This window comes from Gobius niger (assembly GCF_951799975.1).
Source record: "Gobius niger genome assembly, chromosome: 3".
NCBI lineage: Eukaryota > Metazoa > Chordata > Actinopteri > Gobiiformes > Gobiidae > Gobius > Gobius niger.
The window spans coordinates 37351794-37372617 of NC_136854.1; the positions used below are offsets into that span (position 1 = coordinate 37351794).

At 40.9% G+C, this 20824-nt stretch overlaps 2 protein-coding genes across 3 annotated transcripts in view; one reads left to right on the forward strand and one right to left on the reverse strand.

Annotated features, from left to right (window-relative positions):
- cabp2a (calcium binding protein 2a) overlaps positions 1–20824 on the reverse strand; it is a gene marked incomplete at its 5' end in the record, with an annotated part of 64967 nt that overhangs the window by 14361 nt on the left and 29782 nt on the right. The window contains 2 exons of one of the 2 annotated variants that reach the window (XM_079553495.1): positions 9109–9291; positions 10159–10294. The exons of the other annotated variant lie outside the window; for it this stretch is intronic. Coding sequence (XP_079409621.1) covers positions 9109–9291; positions 10159–10191 — 216 coding nt within the window. Of the gene's footprint in view, positions 1–9108; positions 9292–10158; positions 10295–20824 lie in introns of those variants that run through there. 2 annotated transcript variants of the gene reach the window in all.
- The window catches only part of LOC306960788 (von Willebrand factor A domain-containing protein 7-like), a gene marked incomplete at its 5' end in the record, with an annotated part of 50703 nt that continues 49195 nt past the window's right edge, over positions 19317–20824 (forward strand). The window contains 2 exons of the mRNA XM_079553341.1: positions 19317–19502; positions 19784–19920. Of these exons, the coding sequence (XP_079409467.1) occupies positions 19317–19502; positions 19784–19920 (323 nt within the window). The remainder of the gene's footprint in view (positions 19503–19783; positions 19921–20824) is intronic.

Here is a 20824-nt window from a genome sequence, read left to right on the forward strand (position 1 = left end):
TATTGGCCAAGGTGGGGCGATGATGTCACGCTAAATCCCACATCTCGCAAAGCCAAAGAGAAGCACCAGATCCACCTTTGACGAATTTGGAGTGATATTATGGGATGCTACAGGGGATTGCGCGATCACATGGCTGGCTGATTGCATGACTTGACCGTTCGTCTCTCTCTCTCTCTCTCTCTCTCTCTCTCCCTCTCTCTGTCTCTCCACAACACACACATATTTATTCTTGCTTTTCCGTCTCAATTTTGACCCAAATGAGTGATCTCTTGAATTGGGACCAAGTTTGTCTAATCCATAGCCGACCCGCCTTCCGCAAACACACTGTCAAAATGACAAGTCCACCCCTGTCCGAGTGTCTGTGCATCTGTCCATGCGTGAGTGCGTGTAGATTTATGGATGGAGAGAGACGGCTGCCAGTGTAATCCCCGGCAATTCAGATTAGAGGAAGGAAAGGAAAATCTAGTGCACTGATTTCACATGGGAAACGGCTCAGGCTAGAAACACGAAGTGCAACATTAACAGTTTGACTTTTAATTTTCCAGTATGTTTTAAATTGGTGTTTTATGCTCTGGACCTGGACGGCCGCAGCACAATTCTACTTTTGACACATTTCACTATAGAAAATGCTACTTTTACTTTTCTACTCTACTTTCAAATGTGAAAAGTAAAACCAGAAGAAAAAGTAATCAAAGTAAAATAAACAACAAAGTTCACTCACTGCGAGTACAAAGTGGTCATTGCAAAAATAATGGACCTCATTTACTCCTGTTCTCAAATAGTGGAGTAGTATAGAAAGTGTACAGGCACCTGGTTCAGAAACATCTTGATGCCGAAAACTGATACTAGGGGAGATGAAAAGCTTGTTTGGATGCCTATGTGAGAAAGCGCTAAAGAAAGCTTCTTGGTTGTTCCGGGTTAAATGAATGATAGCAACTACAGCTTTGACTCAGGGAAATAGTCTTACAGAAAATGTCTTGTGCAGGTTCAGGTACCAAAACAGTAAACAAAGCAGTGTTTCAAAAAAAAAAAAAAAAAAAGTCCTTGACCTGCCTTTTAGAGAATTGTCATGACTAAACTACATTTATGAAAAAAAAATATATACTGTATATATAAGCAGTCACTGCAGATGTTGCACGCCTGTAGTGGGAGTTAAATTTGTTTTTGTGTTGCCCCTGATGATGTGGTGGGATGACTGTGCCAGAGATTAGCTGGGTTTGCGTTGAGCCAAACACAGCAATAATCCTTTGGGTCGTTTTGGGAGAAGCAACACTGTTTTCATATCTCTGTGCATCTCAAAAGGATCGGCTGTGATTATTTATCTTCACCTGTACAGTCTGCTTTGTTCTTTCTCTTTAGACTGAGAGAGAGAGAGAGAGAGAGAGAGGGAGGAGAGAGCGAGAGAGGGAGGGAGAGAGAGAGAGAGAGAGAGGGAGGGAGGGAGAGAGATAGAGAGTGGGAGAGAGAGAGGGGGAGAGAGAGAGAGGAAGAGAGTGTGTGAGGGAAAGAGGGGGAGAGAGAGGGAGGGAGAGAGAGGGAGTGAGGGATAGAGAGAGATGGAGAGAGGGAGGAGGGAGAGCAATGGAGAGAGGGAGGGGAGAGAGAGAGAGAGAGTGTGAGAGAGAGAAAGAGAGGGGGAGAGAGAGAGAGGAAGAGAGTGTGTGAGGGAGAGAGGGGGAGAGAGAAGGAGTGAGGGATAGAGAGAGATGGAGAGAGGGAGGAGGGAGAGCAATGGAGAGAGGGAGGGGAGAGAGAGAGAGAGAGTGTGAGAGAGAGAAAGAGAGGGGGAGAGAGAGAGAGGAAGAGAGTGTGTGAGGGAGAGAGGGGGAGAGAGAAGGAGTGAGGGATAGCGAGAGATGGAGAGAGGGAGAGCATGGAGAGAGGGAGGCGGAGAGAGAGAGTGTGAGGGAGAGAGAGAAAGAGAGGGGGAGAGAGAGGGAGAGAATCCTCTGTATTTAGCCACCAGAGGGCAGCAAAACTCAAGTCATTACAGCTGCGACTTAACTTTCCCAACAATTGCAATGATCACGATTCTCCACTAGATGTCAGACTAGGAAATTGCTTTTGGGCATAGAATGTTCCAATTTTTTTTTAAATAGATGGCACAGATAGAAAAGGTGAAAAGGGAATAAAGATAAAACAACAAGAAAACTATTCAATATATTGCAATAGATGATTAGAGAAATGGGTGAAAGGGTTGAGAAGCAGACTGCTCCAGCTGTTGAGCCTCTTCCCTTGACCCCAAGGTTTACCTTTGACCTCAGGAGGAAAGGCATAACCTCATCCAACACATGTCCCTGTATCGCAAGCCTCTCAAGTCAGGACAGAAGGTGACGGGACGACTTGTTGCAACAAAGGATTTGATCCCGCACTCTCACCGTTATATAATGGTATACGCCTTAACACGCGGCCCCAGATGGACACCAACCAGATTAGCAAATGGAAGGTTTGTCCTGCTATGAGCTTTTTCTGTATTTCTTACTAAGCCTCAGAAGGATGTGTGAGCCTGCATGACCAGACAGTACAAAGGTTTTCATCAGGTGTAACAAACGTGGTCAAAAAACGGAATAGAATAGGATTGGATGGATATAGCTATATAGAGATGGACATAGAGAGTTAGATATGGATGGATGGATGGAATAGATGGAATAGATAGATAGATAGATAGATAGATAGATAGATAGATAGATAGATAGATAGATAGATAGATAGATAGATAGATAGATAGATAGATAGATAGATAGATAGATAGATAGATAGATAGATAGATAGATAGATAGATAGATAGATAGATTATTAGACATTAGACATTACAGTGCTAATGTAAATATGTTTTTGGAGCATTTGAGAGTCTGACATTAACATATCCCTCTGAGTAATCCACGCCTTAAATACAAGCGGCTGTGAACAGAAAGCTTATCAGTCATTAAAGCCCAAACATTGGGTGAGAATCCGCGCGTCATCCCTCGACACCAGATAACAAACCAGATGCCTCAAAGACAAGTCGGGAAGACCGGCCAATTCCACAGACTCTCTGCGGCAGTAAACAGCATCATGGAGCACTTCCAAAAGTAGGGATTTTTGCCTGCCATGCTAATAGCTCTGCCGGAGGGTCAGGGCAAATGTCGAGGCCAAAATGGCCAGTGCCCATGTGTGCTGGCATGCGCTTACATGCACACTGACATACAAACACAGATGCTGGGCAGATGTTTCCCATCAGATCAAACCAAATGCAATCAGATAGATTTCTACAGCATGGGAGCCAGATATTAAGCTCAACTAAACAAGCTCCTAACAATGGTATGGAAGGAGTAATTAAACAGGGAAGGATATTTTTTGAAAAAGATTTGTATTCACTTCAATTTAAGTGCAGGAAGCAAGTCTTATCTAGACAAACTTTATATGTGACCGGAGTGCAAGCCACCAAAACACAATACAGTTCATCAAAAGGGCAAAAGATGAATCTCTGATTGAAATCTGCAATGAGAGTGCTAACGCAACTTTCCATTAACAGGGATTTTTACTTAAAATTGGAGCGTTCCAGCAAAATAAACTCATATGAAAACAACCCAGCTAATGCTACAACAGTTGGCTAATAAAATGCTAAAGTTATATGAACATTTCTTTACACTAGACATAATCTGAAACATGGAATATACCAGACCAATAATAGGTAAATAAAAGCTTCACGATGCGGTTTGGTTAAAATGTTGTCACTCAGCTACACTGTGGGTGGGGGTCGCCAATTTGTATTCAACTTCTGTCTGAAGTCTGGTCACCTCTAGCCTGGCCTTCCGTAAACTCTGGTCAATTATAGTTTCCCTACACGTACGTCTGGGTCTGATCTCAATGGCCGTCAGGCATTTGCGCCGCATTTGCTGGTTGTAGTTTGGCAATGGCGGCAGATACAAAAGTAACGGAAGCTCTTCAATCCGTTCTGGCTCGGCTCCCAAATATCTTGAAGCCTTGGAATGTGCAAGGAAGGCCCCCAAGAGTTATGATAGAGTTATGATAGAGTTATGATAGAGTTATGATAGAGTTATGATTGCTGCGTCACTCACTCAGGCGCTTCACATACATCACGAAAACGCTAGCGAAAATCAGATCCAATCGTTTCAAAGGAGTTCACCCCTCCCACCTGATAACGGAGCTCAATTGTGAGGGTCCAGACCCTTGTACAAACGCAATGAGTACGAGGGTAAAACCAGGCTCGGTCATCTCTGGTGTTGACGTAATTTCCAGTCCAAGTTGCATTCAAAGGCGTATTTCCAAGCCAGAGGTCGGAAATGTACCAGTTACGAGTCGCCTCGAAGGCAACAAGTAATGTCCTCATGTTACACAGTAAACAAGGGCATTATGACAAAGAACACTCACAATGACATACAATTTAATATTACTGGGGTTTAAACATTCTCCTGATAACACGATATGGCACTGTCCCACATTCCCCTACCTCTCTCTGTTTGCCTCTCCCTTTATTACACTTAACAATCCCCAAATCAAGGATAATGCTGTTTGCACCTGTGGACCAGCGGATTTTGTCTAAACCTCTTTATGTTCACTTTTCTCTTTGGCCCCTGTGGTCTTGGATTAGGAAAGGATCATAAAACAAAGGTATATGGGTTTGCTACGGGACTGGGAGAGCACCAGTGGGTATTGACACGATTGACCACTACATGAAAGAATGAAGCGGGTCATGGGTTTGATTCCCTCCTGGCTAAGCCTAAAAAAAAACGCCTTAAAGCCAAAGGTTGCAACAAATCACCTTGACACAGAGGTGCTACTTTAATATGGAACGATATAAAGCCATTGTAACGCATCAATTGGTTTTCCTGTTTATCTATAGGAGGAGAACATCTGCATCTGGCCTCATGTTCTCTCCGTGTCATAATCCCTAATCTGCCTTTTACGTCCCAATCAAACTCTTCTCAGTTTCTTGTGACAGAGAACGCTCATCCTCCTGTCTCCACTCAGCTATCTCCGGGACCATATGTCACTGACGCAGCACTACGATGAAAGCCACATCATTTCCCTATATCAGCACTACAGTCATTCTACAAGTGCAGGCTGACATTTAAGATGAGTTCATCCACCTTTACTCTACAATATTTAGTTTATAGGACCATAATAAAACCCCCATACACAAACTAAAACTGAGAATTCATAGAAGTGTCTATTAGGGCTGTGCACTTAAAGTAATTTGACTTGAATCATAATTAAATCAGGTCGGTCTCAATTATGAGCATGGTGAGTTTGAATGGAGGACAAGTCCACAACCAGTCCCCGCGGGGCAGAGTTTGGACTTTGAGGAATAAACTGAAGACCGCTTTGTGTTGAGCGTCATAGCGGGCGAACAGAGTGGAAAGCATTCATCCATTGTTGAAGCTGAAGTGTAATTATCTCATGAACCATTCAAGGGAAAGCCGTATTTATTCACACAAAAGAATAATGGCCGATTGAAAAATTAAGACCAATCAAGTATTAAAGGAATAGGCCACCGTTTTTACATACTAAGATATGTTCTTACCTCACTTTAGACGTGTTAATATATCCCCGTCTGGTCTTTGTCCGTGCGCTCTGCCAGGCAAACGGAGCACATACGCAGCCTCTCCCACATGTCACATAGCTCCGAAAAAGCTCACGATAGAAGCTACCAAGCTCTTCCACGTGTTCCCTATTTAAATAAAGTTACGTGAAGTGTTTTCATGCGAAGTATATTTACCCAGAAATGTAGCATGTCGATTTTATAAGCAAATAAAAAGGGGGACTATATTGTGAGGCGTAATGATACGAGGAGCACAGCGTCCGCGTAGTAACTCCTAAAGACTTCCCCGCTCACTTCCGTCAATAACCTTTAGGAGTTACTGCGCGGACGTTTTACTCCTCGTTTCATTACGCCTCACAATATAGTCCCCCTTTTTATCTGCTTATAAAATCGACATGCTACATTTCTGGGTAAATATACTTCGCATGAAAACACTTCACGTAACTTTATTTAAATAGGGAACACGTGGAAGAGCTTGGTAGCTTCTATCGTGAGCTTTTTCGGAGCTATGTGACATGTGGGAGAGGCTGCGTATGTGCTCCGTTTGCGTGACAGAGCGCACGGACAAAGACCAGACGGGGATATATTAACCCGGCTAAAGTGAGGTAAGAACATATCTTAGTATGTAAAAACGGTGGCCTATTCCTTTAAAGTGCATATGACACATTTGACACAATCATATTCAATGTTAAAAATAATTACCCAGCTTTCTTTAGTTTGACATTTTTTCTGTCCTGTTTATAGTTTCACTTCCTTATTGGACATTGACAGGAAGTGACATAGATCATTTTTAATCTGTTGCCGTGCCAACCATGTTAAGTCAATTCACCTTATTTCGGATGTTCGCGTGGGCGCCGCCATGAATTGTGCCCGCCCCTTTTCTCCTATCAGTTAACATGGGACTGAAGATGTCCACATAGAATCAGTCACTACACGAAAACAAAGCAGTTTTCAGGCCGAGCAGAGAAACGGCGCCACCAAATGTTGGTGAACATTTGCACCAACAAATGTTCATTTGTTGCAAACGAACATTGGCCATTTTACACAAATCAATCTACTAGACATCAGATTTGAGCGGAACTCGACCGGAAGTGTCAGGACACCGGAAGTGCTGAGACAAAGCAAAAAGAGGCAAAGGTTAAGTGATGATGTCATCACTCTACTTCCAGATCCAGACGGGGACGCCTAGCCTTCCCTCCGTTACATATATATAAATTAATTAATTTTGCCTGGAGAAATGGTGAGATATATTATTAGGTGTAAAACAGTTGTTGGCCTTTTATCTGTTGTTATTTCAGCAGGAGATTCAGATAAAGTTGCGTTTTTTGTGCTGTGGTTTTCTATGGACCTCTCAATAGTTTGGACCTGGAAGTAGCTTTTTATTGTGTGTGATGTCACACTTAACAAACTAGGAAATTAGTCAGTTGTGTTCAAAAGTTTGCATACCCTGGCAGTTTTTTTTATTTTTTGACTATTTTTCAAAAATAGTCAATTGTTTCACCATAAATGTATGCGGTAATGATGCGGTAAAGGTCATACCGCCTTTGCGATGCCCAATCCCATCAGACCTCGGAAGCTAAGCAGGGAAGGGCCTGGTCGGTACTTGGATGGGAGACCGTTTGGTAACACCAGGAAGCCTAGCGAATGTAGTGAGTGAGTGAGTGGTTGGTGGTGGTCGGAAGGGCCGATGGCGCAGACTGGTTGCCTCACTTCCGTCAGTCTACCCCAGGGCAGCTGTGGCTACAATAGTAGCTTACCACCACTGGGTATGGAGTGAATGAATAATGCAATGTAAAGCGTCTTTGAGTGTCCAGAAAAGCGCTATATAAAACCGATGCCTTATAATTCATTATTATAAATGACTTCACACAACCATTATCTATCCATCTTTCATTTTCTTTGAAAAATTGTCGAAAAAAACAAAAAATCTGCCAGGGTATGTAAACTTTTGAGGACAATTGCATGTCACTTCCTGATTACAAAAAAAAAAAAAAAAAATCTGCCCAATGTTTCTTCATTGAAATTGCTGCTTCACTGAAATAAAATTATAATTATGACGTACAATACAATAGATGTTATCCATCTGAATAAGTTTATTTTCAAAAGCATCAAAACCTGTTATATGCACTTCAAGTATACAACCATATTTCCTGTCTACATCATGTTTAAAGGGCAGTGATCAGGCCAATAAATTTGCTGATGAATTAAATATTTTGTAATGCTGTATTATCTACACCAACATCTTAAACTTAGCCCTCCCACATCGAAACTTCACATTTCCTCTTCAGTCTGTTTTCTTTGAATTATATATATAAGAGGAAGTTTAAGCAACTAATGCTGCAAATGTATTGCAACATGCTGTAAATGTTAATCACACTGGTTTTCCATTTCCCCAAAAGCATTAATACCATTTGCAGTCACTGTTCTGCTCAAAGCAACACTTTTCTTGTTTATGTGAATATTAGTTTTGACTCAACACGATGGTCTCTTCAAGGTAGAAGCACCATCTGTTTGAACATCAGAGACTAGAGCACCACAAGAACATCTATTTACTAATGATCACAATGAAGTCTGAATTGATTCAAATAAAACCTTAGAGGAAAAGCTGAATTTCCCCTTGAGAATTTTCATTTTGATAATTGTCGTATACAAGCCACTGTTTCATACATACAGTAGGTATTATTACTAAGGCTACTGTTGTTCCTTATGTTTTCTTGTGTATAGTATAATGTATTTGTGCCCAGTGCAGTGAAATCTATGATTGTGTTATCACGTTTGAGGTATCACTTTGTCAGCAGTTTGGCACATATTGATTTGAATTTTTTTTGGAGTGGAACTAGCACAATGATATAGTGGCTCGTGACTCCTCATGACTTCTTATGTGGCCTTCTGTACCAGTCATAGGTATGAGTTCCATAACAAAAGTCCAATTCAAGCATTAAAAAATAGCAAGCATTCCTTGAGTTCTGTCTAAAATCTCATTTATTTAGATTATGTAATATGATCCAGACAGAGCTTTCTGTCCCTCACTTTATTACATCTGTCAGTTGTGAATGTCAGCCAACAAAGCAGTCGATGCACCAACCACAGGAGAGGAGACGCTTGAGCTCACGGCTCAACCGTGGAAGCAGTAAAAACTGCTGAACTTTTTTAGTCAGGCTTGTTTCTCCAGTGAACCTGCACTACTTTTACTTTATTGTTCTAGAAGATTCTTTTTCAATATGCTTAAAGTGCATTATGGTTTTAATGCTTTTGAAAATATGGCTTATTTAGATGGATAACATCTGTGGTAAGTAATAATGAGTTCATGTTTTTATTCCAGGGAAGCAGCAAATAAATGAAAAAATGTTGGGCAGAAATGTTATTTTTCATTTTAATGTTTAAGCTGGGTAAATTTTTTCGCAAAATATAATTGTGTTAACATGTTTTAGCAAAAACTGTGTCTAATATGTCATATGCACTTTAAGTTAAGTACAATGAAATATAAATACAGTAAAGGTGTCATCGATACAATGGATCAATTGGATCATTTTATTCACGAAATGGGGTCTCGAGCCTCCTACCTGTCCGAAGACAGAGTCCACGATGGGCCCGAGCTTCCTGCCATCGCTCTCCTGCAGCCACAGGTCCTCTGGGTCGCCCACCGGAGAGGACAGGCTCAGGGTCTTGGCTTTGGGCCGTGGGGGTCTCTTCATACTCGCTGAACTCCATCGCCTTAAGGATTCAATCTTCTTCTTGATGGAACCCTAAAGAAGAGGTGAAGGCATTAACAGTGACAGAGAGAAAAGGAATTACCAACGCTGCAACTGATTCTCTTCAGATTTGCTCTTCCATTGTTAGCATGTGGAACACAATCTCCAAACAACTATCAAGAGGAAAGTAGTTTTCTTTTCATCATTGTGCTGCAATGACTCTCTTGCTCTCCAGAGTGTACTCCACCCATAGTTTCTCAACTATCCTCAAAACACAAGTAGCTCTCGTTTATATTAAAAGTAAAACGGCATATTTCATTCTTTCTCCAAAGGGTAATATTGCTGGACAAGTTTCAAATGTACACCCTAAACTGAATCCTATTTTTTACAGCATCAGTCCTTAAAATACTTGAAATCTGGGACACCGTACCAGGACATACTGTCGAACTCTGGACACTCTTTTTGGTCAAATAAAGTGGACAAGATAAAAATGGACAGGTACACACACTACATTGACATTATGACTTCATGACACCTGCTTTGCCACAAAATCGAAAAAGTATAAGGTGAAAAAAAAAACAAGACGACTGAACTGTGTCAAGGGTGAGGTGTATTTCTTTGTTGTTAAATAACCAAGAAGAACGAGCAAAAAAGGATGAACTGATGAAAGATGAATAAGAAACATTTACCTCCACCTCTGAGCATATCATTATATGTTTTGATTTGAGTCATTGTGCAATGGTAGAGTTTGATAGGTCAAAGTTATGAAGGGCTACAAAATGAAAACTCTTTAAACGTTGATTTGGCAGCAGTAGTGGGTCAATGCGCACTAGGCCTCCCATCCCTGCACGTACCGCATCGCGAGAGTTTGGAGGACAAACCGCTAAAGTCACTTAATTTGAGTCAAGTTCTTGCACTGACCTTCTTCAACAGCTTTCCCTCAGAGACCTCCATGGCGCTGCTCTAGTGGCTGGTCGTGTCCGTGGTCCGGTTGGCATTCACACAGACGTCTTTGCCTGTGAGCCACGGTCCTGTCCACTCCACCTCTTTATCCATCCAACAAACAGCATCTGACACGGGCCGCACGCTCCTCCCTCTCCTCCTCTCTCATCCCGCGCCCGCACTATCGCTTTCATCTCCTGTACTTACAGCCGCCCGTCTATGGAGCCATCTGCAAACAGAGGGTTCCAGCACAATCATTCATTCACAGCAAAACCTTTGTTGAGTTCACTTTTAAAAAATCTTGCACCATTGCCAAACCTGTTGAACAAATACTTCAGCGCTTTATTTCTTATTTTTTACATCATTGCTAAGTCTTATGTTTTCAAACAGTGTTTCTGCCCATGTACTGACATCTCCAATAATCCCGCATTTATCCCCCCCCCCCCCACCTCCTCTCTCTGATCTCTCCTGATGTAGGCTTGTCCTCAATCCTTTGCACTTTATGCTCTTCTCATTGTTTATTACATTCACCATATGGACCAGCGCTCACTCAAAACGTGTCAGCGGAAAAAAGAAAATCTGATGCTTAAAAATAGAACTTTATGTAAATTGAAGTTAAGTTTGACTGTATCGAATTGAGTGCTATTATTAAAAACACATTTTAGTAACGCTTTATAGTAAGGGAACATGAATTCATGATAAAATAGGCTACTCATGAATTCACACCGTTAATTCAGGCAATGAACTCCTTAATGATCATGATGGATTCTCTGTCGTGACTTCATTATGAATGTGCCCCTTAAACTGAAGTGCTGCAGCTTTGATAGCTTAAAAGATACAGAACCTGTTTTAGGAGTGATTACACATAGAAGAAATCAGCATTCAAGACTTTTTAAGATAAGATAAGATGATACTTTATTGATCTCACAGATGGAGAAATTGCATGTGATGAGAGAGCATCCGGCAGCAGCACCCATTCAGTGCGCACCACTCTTTTATTTTCTTTGGTGAAATATCGTTGTGTCGCGGCCGCCATCTTCACTGATGGCACGGCACAAACAGCAGAGCCCTATCGCTTTTTATCTTAACATTTCTCTTTTGCTCCCTGTTCTTTAAGCGGTTGTGGGGTTTACTTTCAGTGTGTGACATACGCAGGCTCCTATATTTGATTAAACTGTCCACTTCAATTTGAAATATATGATTGAGTGCTCAACATCTGCTGATAGTTCCTCATACTTGGATGAAAAGATAGCGATATAGCTTTCGTAGCTATTTGACAAACTTTAGAATGAACTCCCCACTGCACTCCCTGGACTCTGTGCTTTTAAAAATCTGCGTATTTTCTGTTTTTCATCAAGCCTTCAGACGCTCAGGATTATTAATAATGAATGTATGTTGTTATAGCCTCTTGTGAAGTACGATTAAGAAGTGCAAAACAATCTTTATTGACATAAAATCATAAAATGTGTTTATACAGAGTTGCTCTGTATTACTACTGTAGAGTCAGAGAGATACTTGTGTAGGAGTGCAACCTTTCGTTTCTAATGTGATATTTATGTTGAACATGCTGTGATTATTTGGTGCACAAAGAGAATACGTGATCAGATACATGAGATATTTTGACGAGACATTGGTCACATTTGATTGATTAAACTTCTAAATGAAGAAAACCTTTGGAAAACTACTTGGAAAGAGCTGGAGAGCTGCTGGTGACATAGAGGGACAAACTTGATAATGGCTATACTTTTTCACTTCAGAAGTACCAAGTAACTTGCATCCTTTAAAGGCAAAACTCATAATCTTATGGGTCACTGGAAAGATTTTGATGAATATGTCTAGAAAAAAAATGAATGATAGATGAAGGAGGGAATCTGTTTGCTATTTACATTCTCATATTCTCTCAAAATTATTTTTACCTCTGTCCTGTGGTAAATCCTGAATGACGGATGTGACCTACTTTACACCTGACACTGTTATTGTATTAAACTAAGTTTTTGGGGCAGACATGAACCAGTCAATAAAAAGTGATATGAAAAATGATCAAATCCAATCAGTCAGAAAGGTGCTCACGACCAAACAGCTCAATGTTAAGTGCTTCTGGATTACAGGCCCTCAAAAGCATAATCCCGCCTCATCAAGTTATGTTTGTCTGGGGAACCAGTGCAAATGTCACCCTCTGCTGGATTAAAATGGCAGAGCGTTTTAAAAATCTTTTAATTTGAGCTATTATTATTCATCACTCACACTGTCAACCTACTATTAAGACAATATTTGAATATATAGACATAGAGATAGAGATATATAGATATAAGAATATATATATATAAGAAGAAGACAAATTGAATAATAAGAATAAATAATAAGAGGAGGAACAACGTGATGGGCATGCAGCAGGTCAGCAGCACATATTAGAAACCATCAGTCATATAGTTTCTGGCTGCAAAATTTTGTCTCAAAAAGAGTGTCTGTATGACTGAGAGCCTAAATACAAAAGATGGTGCTGTTAGGGACTGCCCGCATACTTCAAAGCATATCTAAAAGTCATCATATACTGTATGCGTATTTTACATACTAGACCAGGGGTGTCAAACTCATTTTTGGTCGCGGGTCGAAATTCAGCTCCCACGGTGGGTCGCAGGCCACATATAATAGAGAAAATGTTTCCAATAAATGAATAATAATAAGCTGTGATTTGATCAAAGCCCCAACTTGACTGTAGCTTCATTAATGACAACGGCTTACACTTGTATTGCACTTTACAAGCCTGTGTCACAAGTTCCTGAAAGTGCAGTAGTCATTATTCATTCACTTTTATTTAAACTGTTATTGAAGCCACAGCCGCCCTGGGGCAGACTGTCCATTTTCCACATGGCTATATAATGTGTTGTTCATATCCTGAGCTCTTATTTTGTCAGTGCCCTCTGCTGGACACGTGTGGAACTCTTTCCTTTTTTATATGTAATGCCCCCTAGTGGCTAGAATGAGCATTCTGGTTATTCTTTAAAAATTCATAACTCCGCACAGGAATGGGCTAGAGACTTACTTTTTTTTTGACATACTCTGGAATTTATGCTCTACAGGGCAGGGGCCGGATTAAATCATCTTGCGGGCCGGATCAGGCCCGCGGGCCGCATGTTTGACACCCATGTACTAGACCATAGGTCTCTTTTGCTGGTATCTCGTAAGGTTCATTTTATCTGACTCCAACCCTGCCTATCTCTCTCTTTTCAGATTTATGATGGCTTCTTTGCTGGGTCTGGCTGTATTTGCTACGGTTTTGTCGGGACCAGCCCTGGCCTTTGTCCCTATCGGCGGTGGGAGCGACACTCATGTCACCATCACTAGGAACGCCCTGCTGCAGAAAGTGAAGGGAACGTGCGAAGCCGTGACAGAAAACAACGATTACGAGTTCAAACCCACGGTGAGCCTTTAAAACCTCTACGTACTGTCTGCTCTTGATAAAAGATAGACATTTTGTTATTAATGGAGAATTTTCACGATAGATAGATCGATAGATCGATAGATCGATAGATCGATAGATACTTTATTGATCCCGAGGGAAATTCATGTTTCAGCAGAAGTAATCAATCACTCAACATCAAATAATAACTTCACAGATCTTCTAATTAATAAAAAAAAAAAAGAGAACTTTTATTTACCTCTGTCTTGCAGGGCAATTCTCCTGAACAGATCGTCCAGGCCTGTCTTGGACCCACAGCCACAGGCAACGTCTCAGGGGCCAAGTTTCACTCCGCTCTCCAGGAAATCTATCTCCAGAATGGACTAGTCGACCGAGACTTCGTCAATAGGTGGGAAAATATTAGATAACTACTGTAAATGTGTCTCAAATTAAATGTTAAAGGGGGAGGTTAGGATCCCGGACGAGCTGAGACGGGTTGTAGCAATGATCCAACACCTCTTTAACATTCTTATTTTTATTACACACAGACAACAGAATATGTTGATGTGTTTCAATGGTCATTTGTGTCATTGCTTCTCAAACCTTTCACTCCAGCTAGAAATAAATTGGCTCTGACAACACTCTCAAAATGTTAGATCTATTGATACAGCCTCAGCCTGTATTCAATGTATTCATCAAACACGGTGAGGCTGCGTTTCAGTTTCACACAGCAAAAGTGTGGAACAGCCTCAGTGAGGCCGTGAGACAGGTTTCAACTCTGACTATGTTTAAGTCCAGGCTGAAAGATCACCTTTTTACTGCTGCCTATGGCAATAGATTTTTCGAATTTTAATATATGCACATACATATATATTTTTAATTTATTTTTAATGCACTTTTTTAATGTGATTTTATTGGCTTTTAAATACTTTTTATTGCATTTTTACTGTGTTTTTTACAAATAAATTAGCCTTGCCTTGCCTACAAGAATCGTAATAAAAATCAATAGCAGCGGATGTAAGTGTGGACATACCACATGGTGCAACAGGCAGTGTTGGGAAAGTTCATTTTCCGCATGAACTAGTTCAAAGTTTAGTTCACAAATTTCAAAATGAACTAGCTCAAAGTTTAGTTCACAAATTTCAAAATGAACTAGTTCAAAGTTTAGTTCACAAATTTCAAAATGAACTAGCTCAAAGTTTAGTTCACAAATTTCAAAATGAACTAGTTCAAAGTTTAGTTCACAAATTTCAAAATGAACTAGTTTGTTCATTGTTCAAAATTGTTCATAGTTAATAGTTTGTTGATAGTTACAAAAATGAACTAGTTCATTTTTTGTGTTGCTGCGAGCTATAGCTGAATAATATATTATTCAGGCATGAAAACGGGTCAGGAGTGAAAAAGGTGAGAAAAATTCCTGCTCTCGGGGAATTTTTTTTAAAATTCCATATCTTAAAGCATCAATCTGATCTAATAGTTTAGTTTTGTTGATACATTAGTTGCAAAGATTTTTTCATAGTGGATTTTGGATATCTTGTTTAGTTTGTGAATAAGCTATGGTGAATAAATCTGCAAACAAAAAAAGATACATAATAATAATAATATTAATCTAAATGGAGTCAATATTTATTGACTAGGTTCGGGAGCAGGACCTCGCCTCATCCAATCACCTTCTGCATACCAACCACTCCTGCTTTCACCTCACCACGCCTCTAATTACCCACAAGCCTTATATATACACCAGGCCAAGCCTCTTCATTCATGTTTGCTGTCGACCCCACCCTCCCTCCCTCTGCGTCTGTTTTATCTTTCAGCCCTAATTCTTCTGCTAGGAGGGGGGTCCTGAAGAGCTGGGTTCAACCGAGACCGAGCCCCCACCCACAGTCTCACCCAGCTTCACTCTGCACATTTAAAACATCAATAAATTCTTCAACTGCAATTTGTTGTGGCGCGGTCCTTGCTAGTGAATATCTATAAAATGTAGTGAACATCTAATCAGAATCTATGCATGTTGTGTGAGGTTTGTGTGTGGGCAGTTTAGGAGCAGAAAGGAGTTTGGAGCGACACTCGTTATACAAGGGAAACTAGCTTCGTAACCTCACACTGTCGCTGCCTCTGCTTTGGCGCCCTGGCACAAAAATATTTTATTTAGGATAGTTGGCAAACGGTGGACATTTATCATCCAATCAGAGACGTATTAAGGTTAGGCACCAGCCCACTGTCCTTAAGGCTAGTGGCTAGGGCAGGGTGTTGTGGATTTTCTTGCTTAATAAAGCTTAAGAGAAGTTTGTCTAGTCAAGATGTGAAGTTTATTACACAAATGCATTTGCGGAGAGGGTTACCCATAACGCGGGGTCATGGTAAGCTCTGCTCTGCTCAGCCCTGGCATTACCTTTATAGGTGAGTGCCACAGACAGAGCAGCAGGACAGTGGTCATGCACAACAAAGGGAAGCCCAGAAACACAGAGAAATGGTAATACAGTTGGAGATGTTAATGCAGCCACCAAAAGGCACTTTGCATGGGAATGAAATCATGGTGGCGTTTGGAGGCAGAAGGAGATCTTTTGCTGTTGGGGAGATGGGCCATTTGGGACCTTTGTCTAAAGGTGCGAGGGCCTCGTCTGGGGTCCAGGAAAGGCCGGTCTCTCTACCTGGTTTAGTCAAAGGCCCAGCAGGGGACCCAAGAACAGGACGCCAGTGTGGTCACCAATTTAACTAACTAAATGTGCCATAACAAGGGTCAGGGTTAAGGTGATTGGTTGATATATACGTTTCACTCTCATGACTTGTGACTGGTTGATCTTCCAACTATCCTTGGAAAAATATATTCACTGTCAGGCCATAAAGTGCAGAGTTCCCCGCCACAGAACTGGACTCGGGCCGTTCGCACGGAGCTAGCGCGAGCTGGTAAACTCTGACGGTGTGGTGAGGTTTTATAATTATATCCACTGACCCGATGGGGAATGCCGTTCACAGACACCAGAATGAACGCGCTCACAGTTCCGTTCATCAGGCAGTAACACTGTGCGTTCAGTTCACGTTTGCCCAAAATATGAATAAGACAAAAATATGAATGAATATGAAATATGAATAAAATATGGGGCTGTGCAAATGGCTGAAACAGGTTATTATGTCCATGAGTCTGATATAGAGTTATTGGGGCTTGTTATTGTTCATTAGTCTGATGGCGTAGGGGAAAAAACTGTTCATGTGGGTATGGACTGCAGCCAGAAGGGTCAGCCGTGATCCGACCTACACACAATGCGCTGCAGTGCTTGTCCCGGTCTGTAGCGCCGGGGTACCACACGGTGATGGAGGAGGTGAGAGTGGACTGGATGATGGCTGTAGAACTGCACCAGCATCTTGGTCGGCGGCTTAAACGGAAGGGCACTAACTCACACACGGACGAATGTACCAAAGCTCCTGCCAACTATTGTGAGAAGCTGTGGAAGGAAATCCAAAACGTTTGACCCAAGTTATACAGTTTAAAGGCAACGCTACCAAATATTAATGAAATGTATGTAAGCTTTTGGTTTTGTAAAAAGTAAAACCGTGTAGAAAATTCTATCTCTCATTCGTGTGGCATTTAGCAAATAGAAATATTTTTTAAACTTCTATTTGACCTAAAAAAGTACATGTTAATTATGGCTTAATGTCAGACAGTATGAAAAAAATGCAAATGTATCTTTTGATAAAGTGTAAGTAAACATCTTGTTCTCGCTGTATTTTCTACTGTTTTTACACAACAACCCAAAGCAGAAAGTGTCTCATCTTACCCCACTCTCCCGACTGTCTTAAGAACAATGTCAACACTTTTATTACCCCACTTCTGCTTTTTGACTACTTAGAAACAGACTGACGCAAAAAAAAATCTTTTACAATTCACCAAACAAATAGAAATAAAAATGAATAAATAACTGAAATTACACAAAATAAAATCAGCATGAGGATTTTTCAGCATGTTCTGGCGGAAATCGGGAAATAATTTATACCTATAGGCTATAAAAAACATATAAATACCTATATTTATCAAATGTCAATTAGCGTGTTAATATATTACACTGAATGATATCCCTTACTCAGAAAAACACATGACTGCACTTGAAAACACTCCATATCAGTCTTTTATGTTTCCGTGAAAGCCCCACCTCAGACAGTGACAGTCCTACCAACAGTACTGTATATATACAGTCTCGTGCCTCAGTTTGGGCTCATGAACGGAGAAGAAGCAACGAAGGTACGACCAGCTTTATTGGTGTCAGATTTGTTTTCGTTGATCGGTTATTTTCCTTTTTCAATAGATTTACTAACTACAGTGCGCGATTACTCCAATAACATTTTCACATACAAAGGGTCATTTACAAAGCCAGGAGCAAAATTGCGAGTAGCACTTAAAACTAGCGAGTTGGCGTTTTGCACCAGATTTACTATTAGAAACTGTGCGCAAATGTGATATGCAAATGAGTTTACTGCGCGAGTACAGTCTGGGCAGAACTGCTACTGCTGTAGATATCCACAATCAACAGGCATCATTTGAATTAAGAAAAAGTAATTATTATTATTACAGCAAACAAATCATCTTGGCTTTAAAAATGGCCTAGATACTGCCTGATTAGTGTCTGTTGCCTTTGTTAATCGTATAAATGCACGTGTTGTCGCTGAGAAAAAAAGGGGGGAAAAACAAACAAACTTGAAGCTCTCCGTGCGCTCATGCAGCGGTCTCCATGCGCTGGTCTGAGGAGGATGAACTGCTGCTTACGGAGCGCACAGACCACGATCATCAGGGACTAAACTGCAGAATGTTTGCCCAAAGATCCAGCAGGAATACTCGCGCACACAGGCTCGCACTTTGGAGACGCCCGGGGAGAGAGGCAGGTATACAGCAGGCACACGTCTCGTGCCTCCTCCATACTGCGTCGCCGTTGCGCACGGACCCGCGGATTTTAAAGATGAAAGACTTTAAAGGGACGTGGGAACGACTCATGGAGCCTTTTTAATGGGCAGTGGTTGTGAACTGCAGTTCCATGTAGAGGTAGGGGTAAATAACCCGGTTATTATTATGTCTATGTAAATGAACCAGAAACATTTGAAAACGTTTAGAACACCACACTGGTTCGCAAACTGCGTTATATTGTTCTGCGCAAATGTTTACACCTGCTTCTCCAACGTAGGCCACTAATTTTGTGCTTTTTTGGCAAAATTGCCTTCGTTTGCATATTCATGAGGAACCATGCGCTAAGTTTGCTCTGCAGCCTCTGCCGATTTTTAGAAACGCAAATATCCACTGCGCGTGCCTTTTGCTCTACCGTGTTTGTATGAGTTAAAACGCTTAGTAAATGACCCCTAATTTAATTCTAAAGGAGAGCATTTGGATTGCTGAACTTGCCATTGGATATGTCTTTTGTTTCGTGTTTTTTTTGCTTTTGACCTACCTAAAATAGAAGATTGTATTAGTGCATTTAACTCAAAAAGAAAAAAGGGGTAAAAATCCATTACGGGAATTGCCACAGTATTAACTGAAGTGGTTCAGGTATTGATACTAATAATAACAGTAAGAGGAAGACATTATTCAATACAAATACAATGTAAAAGTCATCATATACTGTATTTATGTGTGTTTTTCATATGATCTGTCTTATAATCATCGGTATAGCTACACACAGGTCTCTTTTGCTAGAATCTCGTAAGGTTCATTTTATCTGACTCCAACCCTGCCTATCTCTCTCTCTTCAGATTTATGATGGCTTCTTTGCTGGGTCTGGCTGTATTTGCTATGGTTTTGTCGGGACCAGCCCTGGCCTTTATCCCTGTCGGCGGTGGGAGCGACACTCATGTCACCATCACTAAGAACGCCCTCCTGCTGAAAGTCAAGGAAACGTGCGAAGCCGTGGCAAAAAAATACAATTATGAGTTCAAATCCACGGTGAGCCTTTAAAACCATTATTATAAATATAATAATTATTATTATGCCTTTCTGAACTGGCTGCGCATAATATACAGATCACTACTACTGTATCTTGATAGATTGATAAAATAATAAATAAAATAATGAACTGAAACACACGCACAATGTATTGCACATGTGCAACATAGGCCTAATGTTCTTTACAAGTGCTTTGAGCAACTATAAGATCAAAACACACCTTTACAGATTTTCTAATTAATAAAAAAAAATTAGAACTTTTATCTACCTCTGGCTTGCAGGGCTTTTCTCCTGAAGAGATAATCCAGGCCTGTCTTGGTTCCAAAGCCACAGGCGACGTCTCAGCGGCCAAGTTTCACTCCGCTCTCCAGGAAATCTATCTCCAGAATGGGCTAGTCGACCGAGACTTCGCCGCTAGGTGGGAAAATATTATATAACGACTGTAAATGTGTCTAAAATACCCCCTTTACATTCTTATTTTCATTATACACAGGGAATAGAATATGTCGATGTCTTTCATTGGTCATTTGTATCATTGCTTCTCAAACCTTTCACTCCAACTAGAAATAAATTGGCTCTGACAACACTCAGGTCTCAAAATGTTAGACCTATTGCAACAACCTCAGCCTGTATTCAGTGTCATCAGTCCAGAAGGCAGCGAGTGTGGAAATGAATGAATATGTTGAAGTTAAAAAGTGAAATATATAGGACTGATTGAAGTCTATTTTAAATAGAACTTTCGCTGTGTCCATTGGTAAATACACCTCATCTTCAACAGAATTAAGTCTCCTTGGCCAACTAATTGAATCATGTGACATTTCGTATCTTTTCTATGCAGATGAGACTCAATTGCATCAATCATTAACTTCTACTCGCTCAAAACTTCATGCCTGTCTTAATAAAGTTAAAAGCTGGATGGCCAACAATCATTCAAAGACTTAGGTATCCCCTTTTGTCCCCCATCTTTTGTTACTTTTTTTTGTGCCCAGGACACAGATGGTCACACATGGAAATTGTTGCTTAAGACATTTTTATACCGTAAGGTTTTCGGGTAATTGTTATTAAAGGGGGGGTATTATGCAAAATCGACTTTTTCATGCTTTACATCATGTTATTATGTCATTCCCTCATTAAAACCATGCCTGAAGTGTTGCCTGGGTACATTCACGTATTTTCGAGTAATCTGTAAAAACTCTGATGGCAGCCATTTTAGGGATAAAACGCCTGATTCCTTCAGGGAACGCCTCGAACCTCCAGGATACGCCTCCGACCTTTCGTCACCAGCCGAGTAACCAACCACTGCCCCTCAGCAGAACCCCCTC